This window comes from Oreochromis niloticus, linkage group LG12, assembly GCF_001858045.2.
Source record: "Oreochromis niloticus isolate F11D_XX linkage group LG12, O_niloticus_UMD_NMBU, whole genome shotgun sequence".
NCBI lineage: Eukaryota > Metazoa > Chordata > Actinopteri > Cichliformes > Cichlidae > Oreochromis > Oreochromis niloticus.
Genome location: NC_031977.2, coordinates 29,689,012 through 29,715,248, shown reverse-complemented (window position 1 = coordinate 29,715,248; position 26,237 = coordinate 29,689,012). Strand labels below are relative to the sequence as shown.

Genomic DNA, 26,237 nt, shown 5'->3' with positions numbered 1-26,237 from the left:
CATGTTTTTACCAAAATGTAATGTAAAGTGTTAGCCCAATACGGCTTAAAGGAAAACACTGCAGAGAAAGTGGAACTCACGAGCCTTGTCGAGCCTTTTCCATTTATATGCATGAATAAGCTCCACTTCTAAGTGGTTCCTCACTTTGTTTAGAGCTGTGTACAGACTGTTTAGCAACTCCGTGCTGCTGCAAGGATGCAGCTCAATTCACTGATAAACAGCAGTGTACAGGGAGAGAAGTGCAAAAGGGAGTGCACTGCACCTTTCTCTTGTGGGTGTTCTGCTTTAGAAGCTTGGCTCTTTCAGCCGCTGAGCTTAACTTGAGGTTTCATCCTATGTCAGATCACACCACAGGGGACTATGTGGCATTGCATCTGAAGGCCAACAAGCACCTCTGTACATCAAAGCAAACATCACATGCTTTCAGCAAAAATATTCACACTTCCCTGGTGAAGCTATGGTCCCAGAAACAGAGCTGAAGAGGCAGCTTTAAAAAGAAAAAAATCTATTAAATAATGTATATTAATGAGGCAGAAGCTGAAAATTACATTAGTTAGAATTTAAAAAGGCTGGAAGCAAAAATAAAAACTGTTGGGATGCAGTGTAAAATGTAAATAAACACAATTCAATGATAAACCCATATTTTATTCACAAAAGAATGTAGAAAACATCACATTTTGAAACTGGCACACTTGAATATTTGTTCAAAAAAGTTGGGACAGCGGCGTATTTATCCATGTATAGCATCCCATCTTGTTTTAACATCAGTCTGCAGGGTATCAGTTGTTGGACTTCTGGGAGAGGAATGTTGTGAATATAGCTGCTCAGCAGTCCTGGGTCTCCTTTGTAGTGTTTTTCATTTTATGATGTGCCAACTGTTTTCAGCTGGTGAACGGTCTCGAGTGCTTGCTAGCCGGTTCAGCACCCAGACCCTAATATTTTACTGTGGTATGTGTTGCTCTAAAACCATTCAACATTTATTGTGCTTTTCAATGTGTGTGAGCATCTTCCATAAGCAACAATACACAACCCATACCATCAGATATGCAGGCTTTTGAACAGGGACCTGATAACATGTCAGGTGGTCTCTTTCCTCTTTAGTGAAGAAAATGTGATGTCCATATTTTCCAAATAGAATTTTAAATTTACATTTGTCTGACCACAGAACAGGTTTCCACTTTGCCTCAGTCCATTTTAAATGAGATCAGCCCAGAAAATGTACGCCCCTTTCTTTGCATCATAGCATTTAACCTACATTTGTGGATAGCATGGTGAACTGTGTTCACATACGATCATTTGTGCACGTGTCCCTGAGTCCATACAGTAACATGACAAAATCATACCTGCAGTGCCACCTGAGGCCCTGATGATCACGGGCATCCAATTTTAATTTTAGGCTTTGTCTCTTGTGAACAGAAATTTCTAGATTCTAATAGTCTTTGATGATGTTATATAGTGTTAATGATGATATATTAACAGTTTTCATAATTTTATGTTGAGGAACATTGTTTCACAGTTTGTAGAAATATATATATTTGTTTGCAGATAGGTGAACATCTGCCCATTTTCTGAGAAACTCTGCCTCTAAGATGCTCTCTTTCGTACCCTGTCATGTTACTGACTTGTTGCGAGTCAGAACCTAATGAGTTGCAAAAAGTTCCTACAGCTGCTTTTATTTAGACCTGTGTAAGCCTTTTATTGTCCCATCCCAGCATTTTGAGATTTGTTACTGCCATCAAATTCAAATTTTCTTAATATAGAACAGTTTCTCAGTTCATAAATTTGATATGTTCTCTATCGCCTATCTAAAAAAAATATATGTTTATGAGATTAGCAGATCATTGCATTATGTATTATTTACATATTATAAAGTTTCCCAAGTTTTTCTGAGCTGGGATTGTAAAAACATGGCACTTTAAAGGGAACTGCTTGTCACTTGTACGGCCTCTGGTCGATTCTGAAAAAGTCAAATTTGACATTAACAAACAACTTTTTCTCATTTTTAAATCCTTAAAATTTATTATGCATATCCTGCTGAGAACCAGCCTATTCATTTGTGGCCTCTGTTTTTGGTCTATATCTTTTCACTTATATGAACGACCTTACAAAATCCTGATGTACTAAATAGAGGACATCCTGGGCTTTCCATTGATATCTCATGTGTTTGGCTGGCCTCTTTTACCTCCAAAGAGGCAGGAAATCCCAAAAAAGTTCATTGGGAAGGTTCTTTTTTCTCAGTTCTTAGGAGGATATGCTGATTTCAGAAAGCTGCGTCCTTATGAATTTTAAAACAAAGGAAAAAAGTGAAAACATGACTAGGTACAAGTGGGTGAATGTAAGGACAAGCTTCTGGCTTGGCAGCTTTCATGATCTTCTGCATCTTCCCATTAAAAATGCCCTTTGGCACTGGTGCCCAGAGACAATGATGCCATTTTAAAAGCTAGTTTAGGAAGTTAAGCATTTTGGAACTATTGAGATTTCCAACTTGCTGGTAAAATTGTTGGATTTAGATTTCAATCAGATTACCTGGTTAGGTTTAGGGAATTATCATTCAGAAGAAAATATACACCCTCATATGACAAATAATGAGCTGCAAGTGAAAGGCCTATTTCACTAATGCCATTCCCCAGTGTGTTGGTGCTCAGATGTCAAAGGGCATATTGTGCATAAATGAGCATTGCCAGTGGCATTGCTCATTTATGAAAGCCTGAATCATGAAAGAATTGCCAGAAAATTCTAATTTTTTGATGAAACTTCTGATGAAATAAAATAAATATTAAATATATTGATACTTAAATGGTAAATGGCCTGTATATGTATAGCGCTTTACTAGTCACCAGTCATCCACCCATTCACACACTGGTGATGGCAAGCTACGTTGTAGCCACAGCCACCCTGGGGCGCACTGACAGAGGCGAGGCTGCCGGACACTGGCGCCACCGGGCCCTCTGACCACAACCAGTAGGCAACAGGTGAAGTGTCTTGCCCAAGGACACAACGACCGAGACTGTCCAAGCCAGGGTTCGAACCGGCAATCTTCTGATTACAAAGCGAGCTCCCAACTCTTGAGCCACAATCACCCCATATATAATATTTGAATTATATTCAAATATTAATTTGAATATAATTTCTATCATTTTGGCTGCATCAGACAGTTTGTTCCTTAAAAGTCTATTGCACAAATTATTTTGCCTTTTTGGGGAAAAAGAAATCACACTGTTGATGAAGAAGTCTAAAAACTAAAAAATCCCCTCACATATCAAATATGACACACTTGGTTCTAAAGGGTTCGGGCTTGTTGTGCCGCTCCAAACTAGTCAAAAAGCAACAAATGCAGCTTTGAAGCTAGCAGACATGATTATATGAGAAATCAGTTAGACCAGCAGAAAACACTGCTTGTAAAAACTGGGTTTTACCTGAGCATTTAAAACCTGTTATACTGGACTTAAACAAGTATTTGTCTCTTTGATTAGTGTGCAGTGCAATTTAATTAACTGATTTTTCTTTTTTTTATTATTGTTATAGAGAGAGTGTCTTTAGAGTACAGTTAGTACATAATACATATGAATCCAGTCCATTTCGGGCCAAAGAATAAAATTAAAAGAAAAGAATGCAGCTGTATCTTCTGGGTAAAATTAAGATATAGTGCTATCGCTTTGAGAATGTATTTATCTGGATAGAATGTGGTCAAGAATAGAAAAATTAATTATTTTAGAGACTGATTAGTCAGCCTAGTCAGCCTATGGAGATTACACATGGTCTTTTTTACTTCAGAGATTTGTTACTTCATTCAAGTACTACTCTGGCCTAGTTTCATGTGGAGGCAAGTGGTTTTGATAAAATATTTGAACTAACTCTAAATTTTCCAGCTTTATGCTCATGTATCTCACAGGACACGATAATCCATTCATTATATTTCAAGCCTGTACAACACAACAATTTCAGTATTTTGCAAAGGATGTTTGTCACCACATAAAATCATCCTCCAACAGATTATTTTTAAATAACCAATATAATGATACACTATAACTACTAATAGTAACACTGCTACTTTGGCCTTTGATCTATAAAAAGGCTTTCATGAAGGAGATCATTTGCAAAAACAGTTTTGGCACCTAATTTGAGAATGTGCTTGCCTCCTGCGAGGCACCAACATGTTTTAGCAAGTGTCTGCTGGAAAGCCCCTCTTTCTAAAGTAAACAGATGGAGCAGGGTCCTCAGGTGGATACTGAGCTATTATTTTTTCTATAAACAATAAGATCATACCCAGTGAAGGAAAAAACACAGCTGGAGGCTCTCAGTGATTCAGAATATATCTTCAGTTAGACATTTTGCAGTGGAAAGTGATGTCAAAACAGCTGCTGTGAATGTCACCAGACTTGGCTTTATAAATTGCATATCCAGACGTAATCTGTTGAAAAACATGATTTTTAAGTACCCTTGTCCCCTTCGTGCAGTTTCTATCCTATGCATTTATTTGATTGTAACAGACTATTTCCTGGAGTTGCTACTATACAGTACAGCACAATTACATGCTCTTTTCTACCATCACTGACGTTTTATGTTTTTTTTTCTGCTGAGAAATTTGTTGTACTGTCACACTGTCGATGTTACCTAAGGCTTGTCCATTCATTACCCTGCTTCAAATGATGTACACTCGTTTAGCATTAGAGTTCAGTAATTTAACAGCAGCTATTGGCTGCAAGCTGAAAAGTCTTTTAAATAAATATTATAATTTTATTTTCCTTACCTAGAAAGCTTTTATTGGAACTAAATCATATAATAGAGACAGGTTATGTATTATTTAGTAGCAACATTCACTTATTTTGTTTCCATTATTCATTCCAAACTTACTCAACATTTTTCCCATTTACACACCTAAATTATCTTTGTCTTTACTCTGACCTGATCTAAAACTTCCCCAGACGTGTGGGGAATTTAAATGTTCCTGAATCTTATTACAAAGAGCGCATGAGATTTACATCGGTCTTTAGTGATACATTTCATCTCAACAAACAAATTACAAATACTGCCAATTTGACATGTGATTTTCTGAGCACTATGTATTGTCTCTGTTTTAAGATTCATCTCCAGCTCTGCTCTTGTGTGCTAATCCGGCATGTAAGACGAGGATGTGACAAGTTTCAAATTATAGGTGACTCGGTCGTGGATGTTGTTGCATAAATTAAGGGATTCAGTCCCTCGTGAAAGGTAAACAAGTGGAGAATGAAGGGAAATATGCAGTGAGGCAAAGACGAGGAATTAACTGCTGAAAGATTTCCCATAGTGATTGAACTCAAGGTTTCAAAGTTTAGAAAAAGCTTTCTGCTGACACTGAGTAGTTACAACACTTAATGCCTTTTGCTGACGAGTTTGTTAGTTTGTTATGTTTATCTTAAAGTAAGTGCTGTAATAATAATACTAAAAGCAAAACAAAAAACCACACATTACTCTGATTTCTTACTGTTCTACTGTCGATTTCTAGTAGTCTGTGATGGGAAAAAAAACACATGTAGAGTACCTTTACCTCAGCTGCACTTATTTTGATCACTATCAAATTAATAATTTATTATTATTATTGTTATTTTTGTAATTATTATCATTGTTGTTGTTGTCAATACTGGTCAGTGGAGGTGAGATTTGATATGTTAACATTTTAAAAACATCAAAAGAAATTATTAAAAACTAAGGGACTCATCAGCCCCTACTTATATTTCATCTGCTGCTCTAAACACTAAGAACCAAATGATCTCACAGTGGAGGATCCAAGAGACGGATGGTTTCATCAACCAGCAAAAAGCAGAGATTTTGTACACCAAAATCATAAAAATAGGAAGAAACTGTAGCTTTTTGATTATATATTTGTATTTTTACAGTCTTGGATGCTCATGTTAAAATCGTAATATTATATTAAAATTAATGTATAATTAAATTTTAAAAATATCAAATATATTAAAAATATTGTATAATAAGGTCATCTTGTGTAGACGTCATTTCTATGAAGTACTTAAGCTTTGGATTACATGAATCTGCATGATGCCAGTGAGAGGGGACGGGATATCCTTACTCTAGTCATACCAGCCAACATGTTGCTCAAACCTTCTGTTTGTGAGGGCCAGCCAGTGAGACGATGACTGGCTCAAAGGGATAGTAGCCTTAAAGCGAGGTGAGCTAAAACAGCAGATGAATCTAATATACCAAGGAATGGTATAAGATTAAGGATTATTCTGAACTGTGATAATGCAAAGCTACAAATAACACAAACAGAAATATAGAATTGGGATTTACAATAAGTCCCCTTTCAATGATAAATGAAAAACAAAAGACCTCTTGTTCTAGATTCAGGTTCATACACAGTGAAAATATAAACTGAAATGCAGTTCTCCCTCAGTGAAAAGATTTAAATTGTCAAAAGAGAAAATAAACCAATGAATACTGATTTTAGGCTGAGAAACTCTGAGCTATAGTGACAACTAAATATTCTTAGTAATACTGAAAAAATAACTAGACAGCTTGGGGACTCTAAGCTGTACGTACAAAAAGAGGAAGGGAAAGTATTTTAAGCAGTTCTTATTCCCATGATGTATCTTGATAAGATCTCATTGTTAGACCATTCCTGCCTCATAAAAGCCCATGCTGTTCAAACTCCATGGCCACAGCCTGAAATGCAGACTGGCTGTTATCAATTTGTAGTCTCATGATCCAAGGTATTGATTTTATAAGGTTTTTTTTTGTCTCATCAGTAAGCTCCTCCTCCACAGAAACAGCTCCAAACATACTACAATTGAGGTTTGGTTTTAATGTGACTTGAATTTGTAGTTTTTCTTCAACTGACAACAGAGAGCGCCAAAATTTGGATACAAACTGTCACTGATCATTTGTTAAGATACTTAATAACAAAACAGACTCAAATCCAAAAAAGCCACACATCCAACAGATGTTTTAAATTTGGACTGCCAAATGTTTTGACACAAACATCTCAAGTCTCTTTGGACCACACAATAATTAGATTTCTAACAAAATGATAAGTATGTGTTTGTGCTGTGGAGCTAGTTTAAAATCAGCTCATCACTTTTACTGTAGCAATTCCTCCACATTACAGTGAGTGATTTTATTTCATTTGATGATGCCATTTCTTACACAGAGAAGTTTTACAGTATTTTTGAGTTGCTGGCCCATTGGTAGTTTCCAATCTCATTTCAACCTGACTGTCATTTATTAAAGAATTGACAGAAAGCATTTACCAGAATGTCTCCGTTTTCCCTCTCAGTGTGGCAGAATCACACACTATTTTTAGACTATTTTGGGTGCAAAATCTTCTGTTATTTAATAGGTTTAAATCCCTATTAAAATGCAAGGCAGAGACTACTGCCCTTACAGTTTGTCCTGATCTCATTGTGTTGTGTTCAAGGTTTGTTTTTTTGTTGACTCTCTTTTGGCAGTTAACTTGTGTTCTCCTGAGCTGCCAACCCCCATATAACTATGACTCAAGCAGTGATGCAGCATAACAAATGTGTCTTTGGTGTGTGGAAAATTTCCCACTTTCATATCCTCGTTTGCTGTAAGACTTCAGCTTGTGTGTGTGTTTGTGTGCGTGTCTTCTTCTGCAGAGATCCGTGAGGCCTTCAAAGTCTTTGACCGCGATGGGAATGGGTTCATCTCAAAGCAGGAGCTGGGCATGGCCATGCGGTCCCTTGGCTACATGCCAAATGAGGTGGAGTTGGAAGTCATCATCCAGAGACTGGACATGGATGGTGAGGCCAAAAAACAGATTGGATTTTACTATTTTAAATCACAAAAGCGCAGATGCTTTGTTCTGCATTTACCCACAAAACTAGACTTTACTGCAGAAAACAAAATCAGCTATAATGAACACTAACTGTTCCTCTTTTCTGCAGGTGACGGCCAGGTGGATTTTGAGGAGTTTGTTACTCTTCTGGGTCCAAAGCTCACAGCAGCTGGGTTACCAGACAAATTCAGTGGCACTGACTTTGACTCAGTTTTTTGGAAGGTGCTCATTATAAAACATTATTTCTTGTTATTAAAAGGAGACAAAGACGTCATTAATTTGGTAAACTTCAAAGCTATTAAACATTTAGGTTCTTTAAAGGAATAGCTGTTACATCCATTAATTTGTTAATGGAATCCTGGATCTTTGCTTGTTTGCATGTGGCGGCAGTCTTATCACTTAGTCAAGTCAATTTTTCATGCAAAATAGATATTAATTTATTTATAGACACCTCATTAGACAATCAGCTGTTCATTTTGACAGTGTGATAGAAATTAGTGGGGACGTAGCTCATGTCAGGGTTGTTTTTGTTGTAGCTGTGTGATAATAGCATCGAAATGCCTGTCAAAAAAAATGAGGTTCCAAACTGAGTCTGAAAGAAAGGGAATTAATGTGAGTTTTTCATATCCTCAGTGCACAAAAGAAGAATCACACCTGCTGAGGGAGTCAACAAGCCCAAGGGAGTGTTGCATAGCATCGTGCAACATTATATAACAGAATACTAATATGAAACATGTGCTGCTGGATTGATCACACAGTGCCTTCAGTCACAACAGTGAGATGAGCTTAGGCTGAGCTCAATTCATATGTGACAAGCTGGGAGTGAGACTGGTGTCTGTGCAGTGATGCACAATATTGAGACCAAAGGGTAATTTATGTGTCTGAGATGCCAGGGTGCTGACGAGACTGACCAGTGATCACTAATTAAGAAATAAAACATTGTTAGTCAAATTAAGAATACATAATACAGAATAGTTTTATTGTTCTGTGAACAAATTTCTCATTAACAATGCTGTTCACATAAAAATGAGAAATAAGAAATTAATAGTAGTTTAGAAAGTAATTACACTCACCAGAAATTTAACTAGGTACACCTTGCAAGCACTGGGTTGCCTTAATTCTTTGTGGCATAGATTCAACAAGGTGCTAGAAACATTGCTTAGAGATCTGCTCCTCACTGGATAGTTTCTCTTTTTCTGACCAGTCCCTGTATACCATAAAAAATGGTGGTGTGGAAAAATCCCAGTAGATCAGCACTTTCTGAATTACTCAGACCAGTATGGCACCAACAACCATGCCTCATTCAAAGTCATTTAAATCACCTTTCTTCCCTGTTCTAATGCTCAGTTTGAAATTGAGTTACTGCCATGTAAGTGGCTGATCAGATATTTGTATTAAACAGTTGACTAAGTGTATCTAAAACAGTGTCCAGGGAAAGTACTTTAGATTACACCAACTAAATGGGAAGGGATGTGGTAATGGTTAGTAAATACTTTTTTTGCTGTCTTATTCACCTTTATTAGATTGACTTCAGTGATTAAGTTGCATTCGTTTTCCATTTTATGAAATATTCAATATAATCTAATATTTATTATTTACTGAAAAAGACACAAAATACTTAAGTTAAAATTTTAGATCTGAGATCCATGGGGCACTTGTTTCACCTAAAATGAGGAGCTTGCACTCAAATCAGACAGTTTAACAGAAATAGGATTTGTTGAGTATCAGATCCACCGGGGGAATCTCTCACTCAAATTTTCCTTTGATCTAAATGTCATTCATTTAGAAATCTAAAATGCACATTCATATCACTCATATCTTCCATCTTCTGGTAAAGCCTACAGTGCAGAAAATATTTTATTTAAATTACAAGACAGCAGTGCTATTTATGCACTTACATTCTCTCTATATTTTATGTCTGTGTGTGTTTATAGATTTCTGTCTTTGCATTTGTATGTTTTTACTGTGCCTTCCAGCCTGTGTCCACATTAATGTTAGGTGTGTCTATCCCCAGTGTGACATGCAGAAGCTTACAGTGGAGGAGCTGAAGAGGCTACTGTATGACACCTTCTGTGATCATCTTTCCATGAAAGACATCGAAAACATCATAATGACTGAGGAGAATCACATAGAGAACCCCGAGGACTGCCAGGTGGACATAGACAGTAAGGAACCTCCTATATTTCAGCATACTGCTGTGTGTTTTGTACCCTGAAATTAAAGCGAAAGTCTAGAATGTAATCTAGAATTTTCTAGAGAAAAAAACACAATCAAAACAACAAATAAATGAATAAAATATGAATATTGAATTAAAAAATAACATCCTGTTTTTTTAAACTTTTAACTGCATTGTAGAAATTACCATTGCTCATAGGTTATTAAGGTCCCTCAAGTTACATGAAACATGGTATAGCTCTTCATGGTGCATTTTAAAGATATGACATTTACAAGCCACTACATATAATAATGTATTATTTATGCTAATGATAATGTCTTTGTAAACAAAGCACAAGGTTTTCTGGGCTGCTCAGGCCCTGATAATTACAGACACTCTCTACACACAAATGGTTGTTAATTGTTGCAAATGATATCTGCTTTTAATTTCACAAATGATCTTCACTTGTAAATGACATCACATTTGCAAGCTCTGCTGTCCTTTTCTGTGATTATGTATTTGTCTAAAATATAGGATTTTGAATTATAGTGAAAGGTGAAATGCCAGTATAAATAGTAAAAGCATTAAAAGTAACAATAACAAGGACCATAGAAAGATGATGAAAAGACAACATCACATAAAAGAAAGTCTGGAAAAAATGGGGCTTTTAAGAAAGGATTTAAAAGAAGTCACGATTCTGAGAGCCGTACCTCCCCAGGCAGGTCACTCCAAAGCTAAGGGGCCCTGCTAAAAAAGCACAGCCACCTTTAGATTTAAACCTTGACTTTGAAAAAGCCAAGAGGCCTCCACCTGTGGATCCAAAGCTGCAAACTGGCTTATATGGGGTCAGTATTTCTGTCATGTATTTCAGTGAGGAAAATCTTAAGATAAATTCTAAAATGATGAAGGAGTCAACAATAAGTAAGCCAGGATTGTGTAATGTGATACCATCTGCTAAATCTATCATGGTCTCTGAGTCTTTGAGTATTTTTTCTTTCTTAAATGTTTAATTCCTTTGGGTTCGTGTAAAGCAAGTTCTTTTCTTTTTTTCTTTCTCTTGAAATGTTTTGTATTTTACTATATATTGTTAATTATTATATCTTTCCAGCAACCTCTGTCTAAATTTTTGCTTAGTATTAAAGGTCTACTTTTTAGGTTATCTCTGGTTTTTTGTGTATCTTGGTTGTCGATGTTTATTTTTCTATATATGGCATTGTTGTTATTCCCTTTTGTGTCCTAAGTCTTGTTTATCTCCTGCTTTATATAGGTTTTCATTGCTTATTTTCTAGCCTTGTTTATTTAGTGAACTTTATTTAGTTCACTTTGTGTTTCCATTGTGTTTCACTTTGTTTGATCTTTGTTTGTCTTTCTGTGTTCACCTGCCTGGCCTGGTCCTCCTGTCTTCTTTACGTGTCGAGTTAATCCAATTCTCCCATTCTGTAGCGTCAAACTTCCTGTTTTATTTTAGTAACTGTTGTTCTCTGTGTCGTGTGTTGAGCTTAACTTCCCCCCGCCTCTCATTGTGTCTCCAGCTGTGTATCCCACCTGTTAGCTCTCCACTCGTGAACCTGTGTGTAATCTCGTCTTGTTCATTGCTGTGATGTCCTCATAGCTGTATCTTTCAGCTCTCTTCTCTGCATTGCTGAGTATCTCTTTGCTCGGTTCCCTGTGAGTCTGTCTATTCTATCACTGGCTTTCTTCCCGAGTTGGCCCTGAAATTTTGGACTTTGTATTTTTGGACTAATCAACTTGTTTTGAATTAAGCTTCGCCTTCTTGCATCCAATTCAATTTGCTTGTACTTATATTGTCCCAAATCACAATAATAATACAGTAACAACTATTTACATTGTCGAACAGTATGAATATATTATTATTTCTTTCAGATTAAGTTCTTATACTTCAAAATTCCCCACAATCGCATTTAAAAACAAAACAAAACAAAACAAAACAAAACAAAAAACACGCACCAAAACTCAGCCCTCACATGAATAGAACTGGAGATACCAGTTTCTCCCATCAGCAAGTTCACTCGATTAAAATGTGCTCTAGGTACTTATCAGCAGTAAGTGAACTGCTGTGCTCTTTTAGGCTGCTGTTCTGTAATATGAAAAATATGACATTATTTCTGCTCCCCTCTGTCTTTCTTCTCACTCAGTGGGGGAAAAAACAACACAGAAAAAACAAAACAAAAAACAAATTATGCCTCTTTATTATTAGATACATGAAATTTGCTGAAGATTTCTCTCAAAAGTAATTAATTGCCTATTATGTGATTTATGAGACAGATTTCTCTGAGAACAGTAATAATCCTATGGAGAAAACATAAGAAATGAAAAGCTAGTAAATATTGTTTTTAAACAATATTTTATCTATTTTTATTTATTTATTTATTTATTTTTTATTGGGGAAGGGGGGATGTAAAAGTACAACAGATATGAACTCTAACTTTACTGGAGATGATTTTGCATCTGCGTTAGACCTAAACAATTACACCTTTGATTCACAATGGTTTTGGCAATGTTTTGTCCTTTAATATGCCAGTCAGGTGCCCTTTTATTGGTTTATTGTTCCAAAACTCCAATTAACATTTCAATCTAAATGCAATTATGTAGCATACAGGTGTGAAAGCAAATTTTCTTGGCTGTGTGCACTCCCCTTCATTTGTGTTCTTGTAGTTGTATGATTTTGTGGTGAGCTTTTCATTTGGAAATAACAATCAAATGTCTTTGAACCATTAAATAATACCCGATTCAGTGGACCTTCAGCTCATTTTGCTTTTCCTTGTGTCTCTTCCTACTTCCTTTTCCCCAGGCTCCAGCCCGACGCAGCAAGTCAAGCAAACTTGTGTGCGCAAAAGCCTGATATGCGCCTTTGCCATTGCTTTCATCATCAGCGTCATGCTCATCGCAGCTAATCAGGTGCTGCGAAGTGGCATGAAATAAGAGTTGAGGCGTTTTCTGCCTTGACCAGCATTTACTGGCTACCATAAAAGACTGTGAAGATGAAACTCAAAAACAAATACAGACAATCACATGCGTGTAAAATAAAACATGACTGTAGAATACAAAAACTGGAGTCCCCAAGGACACAGACATTTGACTCGGTGGCAAATACATGCCGACAACTTACAGTTTCAAGGACACCTGGACCTTACGTACCAAGAGACAGAGGCGCTCTTAAAATGGACAGCTAACTATACATATCACTCTTCGTAACACAACATTTAGTATTCATTAGCTATGTGCATTTGAGCAGTGTTGCATTCAGTATGGTGGCAGCTATAGAGAGTTTAGTGACTGTCCAGTTTTGTATTTGTTCAGTGTACTATGGGGTTTGTTAATATTACATAGAAAGAATCTGTGAAATATTGTGGGAAGTGTCATTGTGTGCAAGGTCTGGAGTGCACAGTGCTCTGGAGAAATTGTATGGGGTGCAACATTGTTCATAACCACTTGGGAATAACAATAGCTTGGTAAGAAAGTGAGATAATAGTTTATAGGGTTTAATAGGTTTGCAGGGCGGTGGATGTGACTGTGTGGATGCTCCCATTCATTCACAGGCTTTGGTCTTAGCAGGATGGTGCAGGGTGAAGTAGGTTAACTGTTCTTGGGAGGAAGATGCTGAACGGACAGGCAACTGGCTGAAAATAACTGGTCATGCAGTAAACACTCGACTCTGTCTGCTTTGCAGGCTTGAGACAATGATCATCATCTATGCATGACATGCATGGATTTAAACAGTCGTCTTGACACATTTGTAAAAGTTCTTCTTAATGTATTAATTGTTATGACTGTGTACTAGAGCTGTTTTCGATTCCTTAATGAAAACTGTGAGCAATTGTGTGTGGTGCAGGGTATCAGCATTCACAACAAATATAAAGCATACAACTGCATGAAAAAGAAGGGCTGTGGTAATATACAGTATGCTCCTAGAAAAAAAGTTTTTTTGGAATTGCTAAGATATGGACATTCAGGCCTGAAGTCATCACACACTCACGGGGCAGTAGTTGAGTTCAAAATACATCACTCAAGTATTTAAAGAATATGCATCTTGTTGGTATTAGGGAAAAATGTGAATCAATGTATTTTGTTCTTTTTAAGTGTTTTTATGTCTGGACGTGTTGCTAAAGAGCAATAACTGTATGTGAAATAGACATTACACAAAACTCAGTACAGACATGAATCCTTGAAATTGTTTTGCATTAGTTTTCTATAGCACTTCTAGAGCAGATATATTTGGTGATGTTCAAAGGAAAATGGAACAACTGTCTCATTCACTGAGATGGAAAGCTCAAGCACGAGAAGACTGTGTGTCTGAAGCTGCCCATTGAGTTAAAGTTTAACAGGGGCTGAATGGCAAAGAATTGCAATAAAATAATAACATGTGAAACAACACACAAAGTGTGTAGGTTAGATTGTTGTGCATGCAATTAGGTAAGGTCTGTTGTTATTAATGTGTATTGTACATATAAGCCAACATTACCAAAGCTAAGGAGGAATCGGTGACTGGAGAACTGGGCCACATAAGGGCACAATTTCTGAAATCTGATCATTTTGAATTATTGAACAGAAATCAGAAATGCTGCAGTCTCTTATAAACTTTGTATTTAACACCAGCCAAAGATTAAAAAAAGCCCTCCACACTACCCTGAAAAAAGACTATATAAAGACAGATCTTATGAATATCCCTTGTTAAGTCGTGATGTATTGACCTTTTGATGATACTGTTTTCTGCCCAAGCCTCTACTGTGTTGTCTGAGATGCGAGTGTTTTAAGTGCTGCAGTGCTGTGTCCCTCATTCAGTAGATCTGAGTCAAATGGGAAAAAAAATCATCATTCTGCCACTGCCAGCTTCTCATTCATTTTTAGCATACATTTAAGTTACGCTTTTATAAACTCATTGTACCCTACACTACTATTTAAATGGCTCACAAAAAGATCTAATACTGCTCAACAACAATATCTGTATAAATTATTTTGGCAAATGAGACGTCGTCATTGCAATAACTTGGAAATCATGACTAACCTTGTGGTATAGAGGGTGTTTTCTAAGCTTTCTGGGCACTTGCAGAGGAATTATTTCAACAACAATTAGCCAAATTAGTTGCAGCTACTTTCATGAAATTGTATGTCCAAAAACCTAACTTCAATCCCAGTTTGGTTTTTGTTAATACCCAAAGTTATAGCAGTGCTGATCTATATTTTTTTTAATACTTTGTTTTAAAAATACTAACTCCTTTCAACCTTATACATCCTCCTTTTTTAATGGGTGCCTGGACTACACAGGAAAACAGCTACAATAACCACTGAAATGGTGCCTCACTGTTTGCTTGCATTTGGGATCTGAGGGAGTATTTGGACCCAGTAATGGCTATTACATCAGACTTAACAAGGAGATTGGCTGTTCCTCAAACTTGGATCTAAAAGGAGCCAAAACCACAAACAGGAATCAAAAACACAACTATCTCACAGAGCCAGGCAGGGTAAGGACTATCACATGCACTTCAGCAATTTGTCAAAAGTGTCAACTCTTAGGGGAACACAGACAAAAACGATAAAAGTCCATTTATTTACAAAAACCTGTTTCCATTTTGCACTTTAACATGTGCTGCAATGCACAAATACAGCTCACCGCCATGATTGTTCATCCATTTCCAAAAATAATTTAGACATAAAGAATCACTTTACCATAGATGTATCTATTTTTTTGACTAGAACGTGATGAATAGATTATTAACTGACTGGCAAAAGATGCTCGAATTCACTTCCTATATCACCAGTGAGGGAACATTGTCATTGGGGAATAAAGTTATTAATTTGATTTGTTGCCTTATTCTCTGAGACATTTTGGCATTGTACACAAACATAGAAATCCATCAGACATGGACGCATTATTTATTATCAGAGCAAAATGTACAAACCAATATTTATTTTCTTTTAACAGGTGAAAAAAACTGTACAAACATGTTGGTAGTCTACTGAATGTTCTGCATTGCACTGTACTTTATACTTGTCTTTGGATCTTGCAAAAATGTTTATTGAACATGTGATATCTGTTCATTGACTCCACCTGATGTTCTTCTATGTCTGTGGAATAGTATTTCACCTGAATAAACCATATAACAACTGTGTCTATATTGTGTCTGAAATCATTTTCGATTTGTCAAATCCTCAATCACAGACCACGGGATAACTCTATGAGATGGTGTGGATCAGTTTCAGTGGTATTGATCGACATCCTGACATTTCAGATTAAAATCCACAGAAAGTGATGGATTTTTTGTGGTTTATTGAATCCATGGATTGCTTTATTCTATTTGGAAACACCCTTTGGCTTTGAGTGTTTTGGCCCCATCTGTCACATTTATCCCCACAAAATGACCTTTTATATTTCATATTTCCAAGAGCTATGGTCAGGCTGCCCTAAAGCAGTCTAGAGGATACTATTTCTAACAGTAACTAACTATAACCTGCACATAATAGAATTTTCTTAATTACTTACAGTACTATTACAGTATGACTTAAAAACAATTCTATCTACTGTCTATAGACTGTCTTGAATAACTAAAACGGCAGCATGTCATACAATTGAATCATTTTGACATGTCAGTAATTGTCTGTAATGTAAGGTAGCTAACAACGTAAAGACATCTTGAGATGCAAAACCTATCAAAATACCACATGATTTACTGTATATTATGTTTTCTGCAAAAAGACAAACAAAAAATCCTGTGAATGGTGATAATTTTAAAATGCATTAGTATGGATTTTTTGTTTCAGCTTTTGATAGCAGTTTAAAAATGACACTATCAACATTAAGACTGACTGCCAAGAAAATTTTCTTTCATTGCTGCCACTAGGGCTGACATTTTCTTATGCTAAATCGCATTGGATTTCCAGCAAAGGGGAAGTATGTTTACAATTTTGTATTATTGTAGGGTCTTTACCTCATAATATAAAGCACCTTGAGGCAGTCTGTTGTTGTGATTTGGCACTATATGAAAAATAAATAAACTGAATTGAGCAGACTAGCCTGGAGGAGCTCACAGCTTTCAGAGGTACTGGTGGACATCTTCAGCATGGCAGATCCAAAATGTTTAAAAAGCCGCTTCACTGGAGGAAGAACTGATTTTTTTTTTTTTTTTTTTTTTTTTTTTAACACTGATTGTTATCTTACACCAAATACAAATATAATATACATTAGCTTTTTGAATCAAAGTAAATTTAAATTCTCATCTATAAAGCGGTATACTTATTTATAATAATAAGTACTGGCAAATAAAACTTAAATATTCCTATGGATATCAATTTTTAAACAAAATATATCAAACTGAAACACCTCTTTGTCCTGAGTCTGTGGAACTATAGGTTTTAATTTGTTTTAACTTTCAGAAAGCTCTCACCACCTGCAACAGTCATAGGCAGCATGCAAATTATATGCAGAGCAATACACACTTCTCGAAAACTGCTCTATTTATGTGGTTTATAATGATAATGCATAATTGCAATAAACAGTGTGTAGAAAAAAAAACATTCACAAGGGGCACCCTGCAATTGGACACATTTCTGACATTAAAAAACTTACCTTCTTTTTAGATATCAGTGGGGCTGGTTCAGTGTCAGGAGTGTGGGAATGGAGAGATGGAAGCGGGACAGCTGAGCCTGAGCCTGAGGTTTGATCTGTTTGGCCTGGCAGAAGATCAGCAGATATGTAAAAAGGGTCTGCCTACATCAATTACATGTTGGCTAAAATAACACAAAACACATTATTTTCTGTTAGAAATGAACACTTGGAAAGTCAAGCACTTTCTTTCATATGGACTTAGCTATGAGCTTTATTTTCACGTGTCTCTCTTTTCTTTTCTGAAACTCAGACTTCGCCTATAACGGACCCATTCAACAGTGTCACCGGTTCAGCGCTCAGCGTCAGCTGAGAGCACGCGCGCCACCTGGACTAAACGAAATCATGAAATAAGAAGGTGGGCGGGGTCACAGGCTGACTGGATTTTATTTTTTGTTCCCCAAAACAAAACAGAACTAATGTTAGCCCCACCTCCCCCCTCCTACACACATACATATATTTATAAGTTTCAAGTTTTAAGAGAATTCTTTGAATTGCTTAGTACAGTAGCAACGCTTTTAACATTAGCCACGTTGCTAGTAGCAGCTAGCTGAAACAGTCCGAAATCATTACCTTAAAAAAAGGAAAAAGCATCTGTGTCTGTTGTTGGAACTGACCATGCGACCTACACTAAATTAAATAAGACAACATGCATAAGGAGTAGGATACTTTGAAGGATTGCTAATATAAGTGAAGAACATGGACACTCCCTTCCAACCTTTTCTTTGTAAAATAAAGTGTGCTGTAGCCTGGTATATAAAAAGGAATACATGACAATGAAGGACTATTGCCTACTGTAATGCTGTTTGCTGGAGACCAGATTAAATCTTTTTATTTTTTTTATTTATTTATGTCTGTTTTGAAGCTGCACTTGAATTACTTCGGATCTCTGCCTCATTTGTAAGCTCAGTTTGGTGAAGACATAGGCTCCTTAACAAACTACCTAGTCTGCAGAGCCATTCTTGGATGTATTTGTCAGTCAAATAAACTCATTTCTAAATAACAATGTATTGGCTTTGTTTCCTAAATTCAGATTTTTTGTTCTGTCTTTGGCATGAAAAACTCTCAAATGTCAGTTGTGTTTATGAAATTACATAAAGGGCACATAATATGTGAAGACATTGGCCTTATGTTCCCCTGGAACAGGAAAGGAGTATCATGATTGATAAACAAAGTAACAGTGCTCACCACTTTAAATGATACTGAGAAATACTTGTATATGCATGTATATTTTTTTCCTGGGAAAAATGTATGTAGAAATTGTAAGTAAAGGGAATAAATATAAAAATCTCTACAGACATGATTAAACAAAAACATTTAAGTGCTTTTTCACTTGTTAATCCATTGTGGACTTGCATTTCCACTAATAAGGTTTATACTGTGTCCTTAGCCACATTTTTTATAACCTGACTAGATACCAAATAGCAGCGCAAGCCCTTACCCGAGTGAGTAACAGGTTTGTCAATCCCAGAGGGAGAGGAAATCGGAAAGTATTTCATTTCTTTTGTCTCAACATTAATCAGTTTCCGAATGCCTCAAGGTGAACACTGGTAATCAAAAGGAAATAACCGGTATGACATTCATCTTTTCTGTGTGCTACGTAAAAACCTTGGAGACACAGAAAAGAAATAGTCCTTAGTACAAACCAATGGAAGAGCAACAAACCATTATTGTGACCTAATGATCAGTGGAGGTCAGAAAATGAAGCTGCACACGAACCCATAAATCATGGTTGAAAAAGAAGAGGCAGTCCTCAGTTTCTACTTGAAGGTGCAGTACTAAAGTTAGAAGAAGCTTTGCTGTTTAAAAAACCCCAACTAGAGTTATCGCAGATTTACTATGGGATTGGTGACTCATGGTAATATTATCGCTCAACTGCAGTGCAAAAAGAAGCTCTTATTGCATCAGTCCAAAAGGGGATTCCACTGAAGTTCTGCATATCACTAGTGTCTTTGTTGCTCTGAGGCACAAACTTGTGAAAGCTTAAAGACTTTACCAGACTGACATGTTTTTATTTTGTTTTAACTGAAACAAAGGCAATGTCTGGTATTGACTGATAATAGAAAACCTGAAACTATTAAATAAGGTTTGTTTGGTAGAACACACATGTAAATAGTGTTTGTTAATATTAACCACGTAATGTTTCTATTTATGGCTTCACTTCACCTTTGACCTCTTGCCTTGGTGACAGTATCAAAAAGAGCTGTATGCAGCATATTACAGAGACAGTCTCTTGACATTGTAACATACCTCCTGTATTTTATGAGACTGGCATTGTTCCCTGGATCTCCTATGAGTGAAACTGCAGGAACATTCCCTATTTATGAGCCATATTGTTTTTTGGTGTGTGTGTGTTTTGATATTTCACTGGAAACCATATCAAACAGTGTTGTTCTCTTTTTATTTGAATTTGATACTAAATTCAAGTGGATATTCTTGTTTCAGCCAATTCTTCCAAATGCCCTACTCCCTTTAGTACACAACAGGTCATTATCATTCATATATGCTTAACACATTTAAACTATTCAACTAAATTCATTGTCAGGTGACTCTCTGTAGCGTTTGCCAGTCATTATAAAACTGGACTGCCCATACAGCATACAGATTACTGGCGCAAGCTTTATGAAATCGCAGCGTTGTAAATTATATCAGTGCATATTGCAACATCTGATCACGGTGTTTTTAACAGGGACATTAGCAGTCACATCAGGCCACAATATTTCTCACAGAGTGCAAGTGATTAAAAGCGCTGGTTCTCACAGCAGCAGAAACATCGAGACATTTCTCATCCATTACTGATGAGCCTGTTTAGCCTTCATAGATGAAACCCTGGATAGGCTCATTAGTCTCTGGTTTTTTTATTTCCATATTTTAGTAAGACCAGAATTAGAAATGATTAAATATTTCATCCGAGTCATAATAATCCAGACCAGCCAACAGTAAACAAAGGTGTAGAAGGCAGAACTCTAATACACATTTGCAGTATGCAGTACACAATTTACTTTAGGCTCAAGCTTATTTAGAAGTCCTATAAAATTAGTTTGAACTCATTTTAAAGTTATCCTCTAATTCCCCACTGACCACACATAAACTAGAAAACAGAAAAATAATGTGTTTTGTGTCTCTTAATTTGTATGTGAACTGCCAGTGCCACATAGTCACACCTGAAACTTCTCACTGCAGTCCTCCCTCCTTCAAAACTGTCTGAGAAATCCGTAAGTCTGAACAAATAGGCTTTCTGAGAGACAAAATAAAATAAGATCAAGATCAAATTTTTATTGAAAATAAAATCACTATGCTGTCCGCCCTGGCACCTCTCTGAACAGACAGTAGGTGTAACGGTCTTGGGTCGGTGATCCAGTGTTTTGGTTTTTTGTATTATTATTATTATTATTATTATTATTATTATTGATCTTGGATTTGATCATGGTTTTTTGGCTACTAGTGTTTTTGGTTTCTGTTTTGTATTTCTTACTTTCCAGTTCTTCTTGGTTTGTGATTTCTCGTTCTTAGGTTTTGGTTCCTGTGTCCTTGTGTTTAGTGTGTGCCTGTCGTGTTTCCTGTTTTACTTTGAAAGTCCATGTCTCATGTCAGTGTGTCTGCTTTTGCTTCCCCTTGTCTTGTTAGCTCTGATTTCTCCCAGCTGTGTTTCCCTCCTGTCTCCCATTCCCTTATTGCTCCAATGTGTATTTTAGCCCTGTGTTTTCCTTGCTGTGGTGTGTCGTACCCTCACCAAGCTGTGTGTTCTGTCTGCCCGCCTGCCTAGTTTATTTTGTACTTTCAATTTTAGTTAGGGTTTTTCTTGGTGTCTAGCAATAAAGCTGCTTTTGAGTTTAAGTTTCTGTCTCCGCGTTTGAAATCATACAATAAAACACTAAAACTCACACTGAAGCTAATAAAAACTAAATTAAAACTAAACTTAAATATGCTAACTTATTATGGAAACTAAGTGAAATTTAACTGAATGTAATGAAAATGTTAGAATGATATAAAATAAAAACTAATTAGATATTAAACTATAAAAACCATGTTGATATTCATTACATTTTAGTAAATTAAAAGTCTATGATTTGAAATGATTAGAAAATTTCCTAAGATCAATGAAAAAAATTACACTACAGAAATGTCAAACTTATGAAAAGTGTGTTCATTTATTCATTCAATTCTTGATTAGCACTCCTTTATCACAAATTACTGCAGTAATGCCACGTGGCACACAAGCTATCGGCTTATGTCAGCGCTGAGGTTTTATTGAAGCCCATATTGCTTTGAAAGACGACTTCAACTTATCTCTATTTTTGGGTCAGATGTTTCTCTTCTTCTTCTTCACACTATCACACAGATTCTCTATGGGGTTCACGTCAGACAAGTTAGCCGGGCAATCAAGCACAGAAATAACATGGTCAGCAAACCAGTTGGCAGTAGTTTTGGCACTGCTGGCAGCTGCTAAGTCCTGCTGGAAAAGAAAATTGGCATATCCGTAAAGCTTGTCAGCAGATGGAAGCGTGAAGCACTCCTGGTGGATGACTGCACTGCCATCTACCAGCTACCACCAAAACCAGCATATGATATGGCACATCAAATCATAAATTCAAAATTTCAAAATGAAATTCAGAATTTACTTTCATTTGAAAAGAGGACTTTGGAAGACTGAGCAACAGTCCAGGTCTTCTTCCCCTTAGCCCAGGTCAGATGTCTCTGATGTTGTGTCTGGTTCAGATGCTTGATATCAGGAATGTAGTAACTGCAGTCATGCCTTTTGCTCATGGATAATTTTCCTGCACACTTTTCCCTTGTTGTCAGCTTTTCATTAATATGCTTTGACACAGCACTTCGTAAAACAGCAAGCCTTTTCAGCGGTGACCTTCTGTGGCTTACCCTCTTTGTGGAGAATATTAATCATCATCTGGACAACTGTCAAGCCAGCATTCTCCATGAAGTTATAATTTTGATGATTCTCAGTCATAATAATCAAAACTAGAGCAGAAAGTGCTTGAAATATTTGTTTTTAACATATGTTGTAAATGAATTTTACTTCTTGATATTATACATAATTATAAATGCACAAAAGTTGAAAACGGGGGAAAACAGTATGTCAGAAACCCTTCTTCTGTGAGGTCGAGTGCAAAATGCAGCAGTTGTTTATTATTAAGAAAAAAGACTTTAGCATGGAGCCGGAAAAGATACACAAGGAGATTATCTTCACAAGAAATAAATCAGGTCTTTTTAGTAAAATAACTACAGCGGAAAATTAACAAAGAAGTTATATAATAGGGTTTCACACAGCCAAACACGAAAGCTGCTCATCGTCAGCCAACTTCCACTTAGATTTCACTGGAACAACATGTCTTTTCATCCAAGCCAGCCACTTCCTCCCTCCTCCGGCCTCATCCAGCATGTTCACAGCTCAGGAGATAGAGCAATCAGAAGACTTTCAGGAAATCAAACAATGCTACATTTCCTGCCAAGAAGAGATGTCAGTCAAGTCGACCCCAAGGTCCAGGCCAGTTTACTTGTGTGAGTGAGGATCTAGGGGACCTATTTGATGCCATCAGTGTCAACACTGATAGCAGATGAAGCGTTCACTGCCGATGCTGGATCGCTACATTTAGTCCTATTCAAGATTTCTTTTTACTATACGTTGTTTGGTTTCATTTATTTCTTGTGTATTCGTTTGTGACAAGAAACATTTTTAGTGTTTGCAGTTGAATCCTGCAAGCGATCAAGCTATGGTAGTGAGATTTGAAAAATTTTCTAAGCAATCGTTGTCTCCATTTTTTATGATCCATTCTGTATGGCTTGTAATATTGCTTCCATAACCTAATCACTATAGATAACCTCTAGATATATTAATAAGCAAAAATATATATAATATAAATGGAATTTTCCCAAGAGCACAATAACAAAAAAAGCTGGATTTGAATGTTTTCTCTCAAGTCTTAAAAACCAGGCGTATATAACAATAGCTGGAACATCTACAGTATGTTCCAAGTGGAATCCACTAAGTCAGTTTTATTCCCCATTCACACTTATATTCATGTAACACTTCACTTCATACCTTTAAGCACTTAATATCATACTCACAATCCAAAGGATGAATCAGTTTCTTGCTCAAGAACACTTCAACATGCACACTAAAAAGATCAAACCACCGACCTTCTGATTAATAGATGACCTGCTCTACCTTCTCAGTGCCCCTGCACAAAGTGTACAATCATTCTCTTTACCTGAGCAGAAGGCTAAAAGACAAGTTATATGTAAGCGTTACAAATAACTTGTCCTAATACTAGTACAAGTATTATCCTAATGCTTATTCTAGTTTTAGGGATTTAGTTTTGTTGCTGATTTACTTAAACTAAGGTAACTGTAGCAATCAGCCAGCTGTGACTAGCAAGTCAGCATTTTTTCTTTCAATTCATTGACCTCCAGTTATTGTTTTCTGCAAGACTTTCTCTAAGGAGCTTGGAAAGAAAAGCGTCTGGACTTCTTTCGTCTGGACGCTTTTCTTTCCAAGCTCCTTAGACTACGATGACCTGGATGACTGAGAACCTTCACAGACTGAAGAGTTTCTCCTTCTCTGATTATAGTTCCACATCATTAGAGCTGGAAATAAATATGGACTTACATCAGCATAACAATAAAACAGCCTTGGACGAAACACTTTTCTTCCAGCATTGAAATAAAACACTTATTGCAGTCTCTTTTTAGACAGCTGTTCATCACACAGCAGCGACTTATAGGCATATGCTTGCGTTTTTTTAAATTCATCTCTATAAGTTTTCATCACGATGCCAGATTCTGTATTGTCTCGCTTCTGTCTTTCTCTACAGTTGTCTTCAGTGGCATTATCATTCACGTCATGCTTATGGACCAGAGCCAAGACCTTGATTGGATCAGGAGTCACAGAACTTCAAGTTTTAATTGAATTGAAGCCGCTCTCCCCAGGAGTCTACCAGTGGTCCGTGGAAAGAAATGACTAAGCAGGGCATTAAGAATAAGCATGAGATGGTTAAGGGTGCATTAACTGGAGGCTTAAAAGAGGCTAATAGCAACTGAATATCAGTACTGTGCCAATATAATTTTTCTTCTAAGTGTAGCATGACATCAGAATTAGAAAAAATAATATTATAAAAATAAATCAATACTATGCTTGTATGACTATTTCATGAGCGTGCATTTGAGCTCTGTGTATGCATATGCATATACTATATGTATACATATGGGACTCACTTGAAGAACTGTCAGGCTGGAAAGCAGTTATGAGTTTTTCAGCACCCTCTGATATGTTTTTCCCTCAGCTGTTTGTCAGCTTGCAGGCAGCTCGATCATCCAGCTAACTATCACAGTTAAAACATGTTTTCCCATAAGCGCCTTTGGAGAATTCTAAGAAGCTCAGTGGCTTCCAGCTTCTGCTGTTGCTGCCCCCTGACAAAAACAGAGAGGCAAAACATACAGAAAATAGAGTTCAGAAGCAACCACTTTAGGGGAGATTGGGAAATAAAAATCATGCTTCGTGAATGAATTATTATTATTCAAAAATTAATTAGCATTTTCTTGTGTTTGGGCGTACAAGCGCACCCACACACGCGCACACCAAATGTTTTCATACTGTCGATCAATTAGCTTAACTGCTCTTATCCTCCTGGAATCTCACAGACCAAAGACTTTAGTGCTTTTGTCTGAAAACACCTCAAACAGAAACCAGCCCAGCCTGAATCAAACTGGCAGGCCTGCAACTGTTTTATCCCAGCTTGGAAATGAAACTCTGCTGCTCAGTTTTTTAAATACAAGTGCCCAAATGAGCCACATATTTATATTCATATTCATATCATCAAACTCTCTTTTGAGAACAAAGGAAGAGCTGGTCAAATGCTACTATGGCAGGAGATTTATTTGAAGAACCATAACTTCATACAGACTATGTAATATAAATCAAAGGTTTGAGAAAATAGAGCTCAAAAAAACAGTGATTTAACTTTTGAGAAATCTTGAAAAATTATAGTTGCATAGCTGATGTCAAATTGAAGATTAAGCTTGAAGAAGATGTGAGATGGAAAACCAGGTCTTGAAAGCATCTACAGTATTCTGGGCATTGTACTAGATTGTTGTGATGACAAAGGACCTGAGCCGGGAGGCAAGGTTTTTGATTTATCTATAATCCAGCCCTCACCTATGATGAGTTCTGACCAAAACAATGAGACTGCAGATACAAACAGTATGAATCTGCTATCTGTGTGAGGTGACTGTAGAGATGGAGTGAAGAGCTGGAGTCTGAGTCTCTGATGACTCACTGTTGGTTTATGCTTCCAGAGTGCCTTACTTTGAACTCTCTGGAAGGATCTCATCTGGCCTTGAGATTCTTCAGGAAAAACAAACAGCAAATTGTTGCTGGAGATAAGAGTGCCTGGAATACTCTGCTTAGTATTTTGCCACATGGGTAGTGCCAGCAGTGGATATTCTGTAGCAAATTACTAACCACAGTGATATTTCAGATACTTCTGGAGGTCACAAAGGAGCTTGGAAAGAAAACAACTGGACTTCTTTAAGTTTCGTAATGTCATGTGACCCTCTAATAGCAAGAGAGAGGGCAGTAAGTCCTTACACCAAAGGGAAAAGCAATTCATGGTGCTCCACTGATTTTTGTATGGTGAGAAAGTCTATCCTTGTCACTT

General features: G+C 36.7%; 1 protein-coding gene across 2 annotated transcripts in view; it reads left to right on the top strand.

Annotated features, from left to right (window-relative positions):
• The window catches only part of cabp7a (calcium binding protein 7a), a 28,712-nt gene extending 10,193 nt beyond the window's left edge, over positions 1-18,519 (top strand). The window contains exons 2-6 of one of the 2 annotated variants that reach the window (XM_025897128.1): positions 7,611-7,754; positions 7,899-8,011; positions 9,804-9,954; positions 17,541-17,664; positions 17,819-18,519. In XM_025897128.1, the coding sequence (XP_025752913.1) occupies positions 7,611-7,754; positions 7,899-8,011; positions 9,804-9,954; positions 17,541-17,623 (491 nt within the window). In that variant the 3' untranslated portion in view covers positions 17,624-17,664; positions 17,819-18,519. Of the gene's footprint in view, positions 1-7,610; positions 7,755-7,898; positions 8,012-9,803; positions 9,955-12,756; positions 16,080-17,540; positions 17,665-17,818 lie in introns of those variants that run through there. The other variant, XM_003454177.4, reaches the window with a different exon arrangement.
• Positions 18,520-26,237: the final 7,718 nt, after the last annotated feature.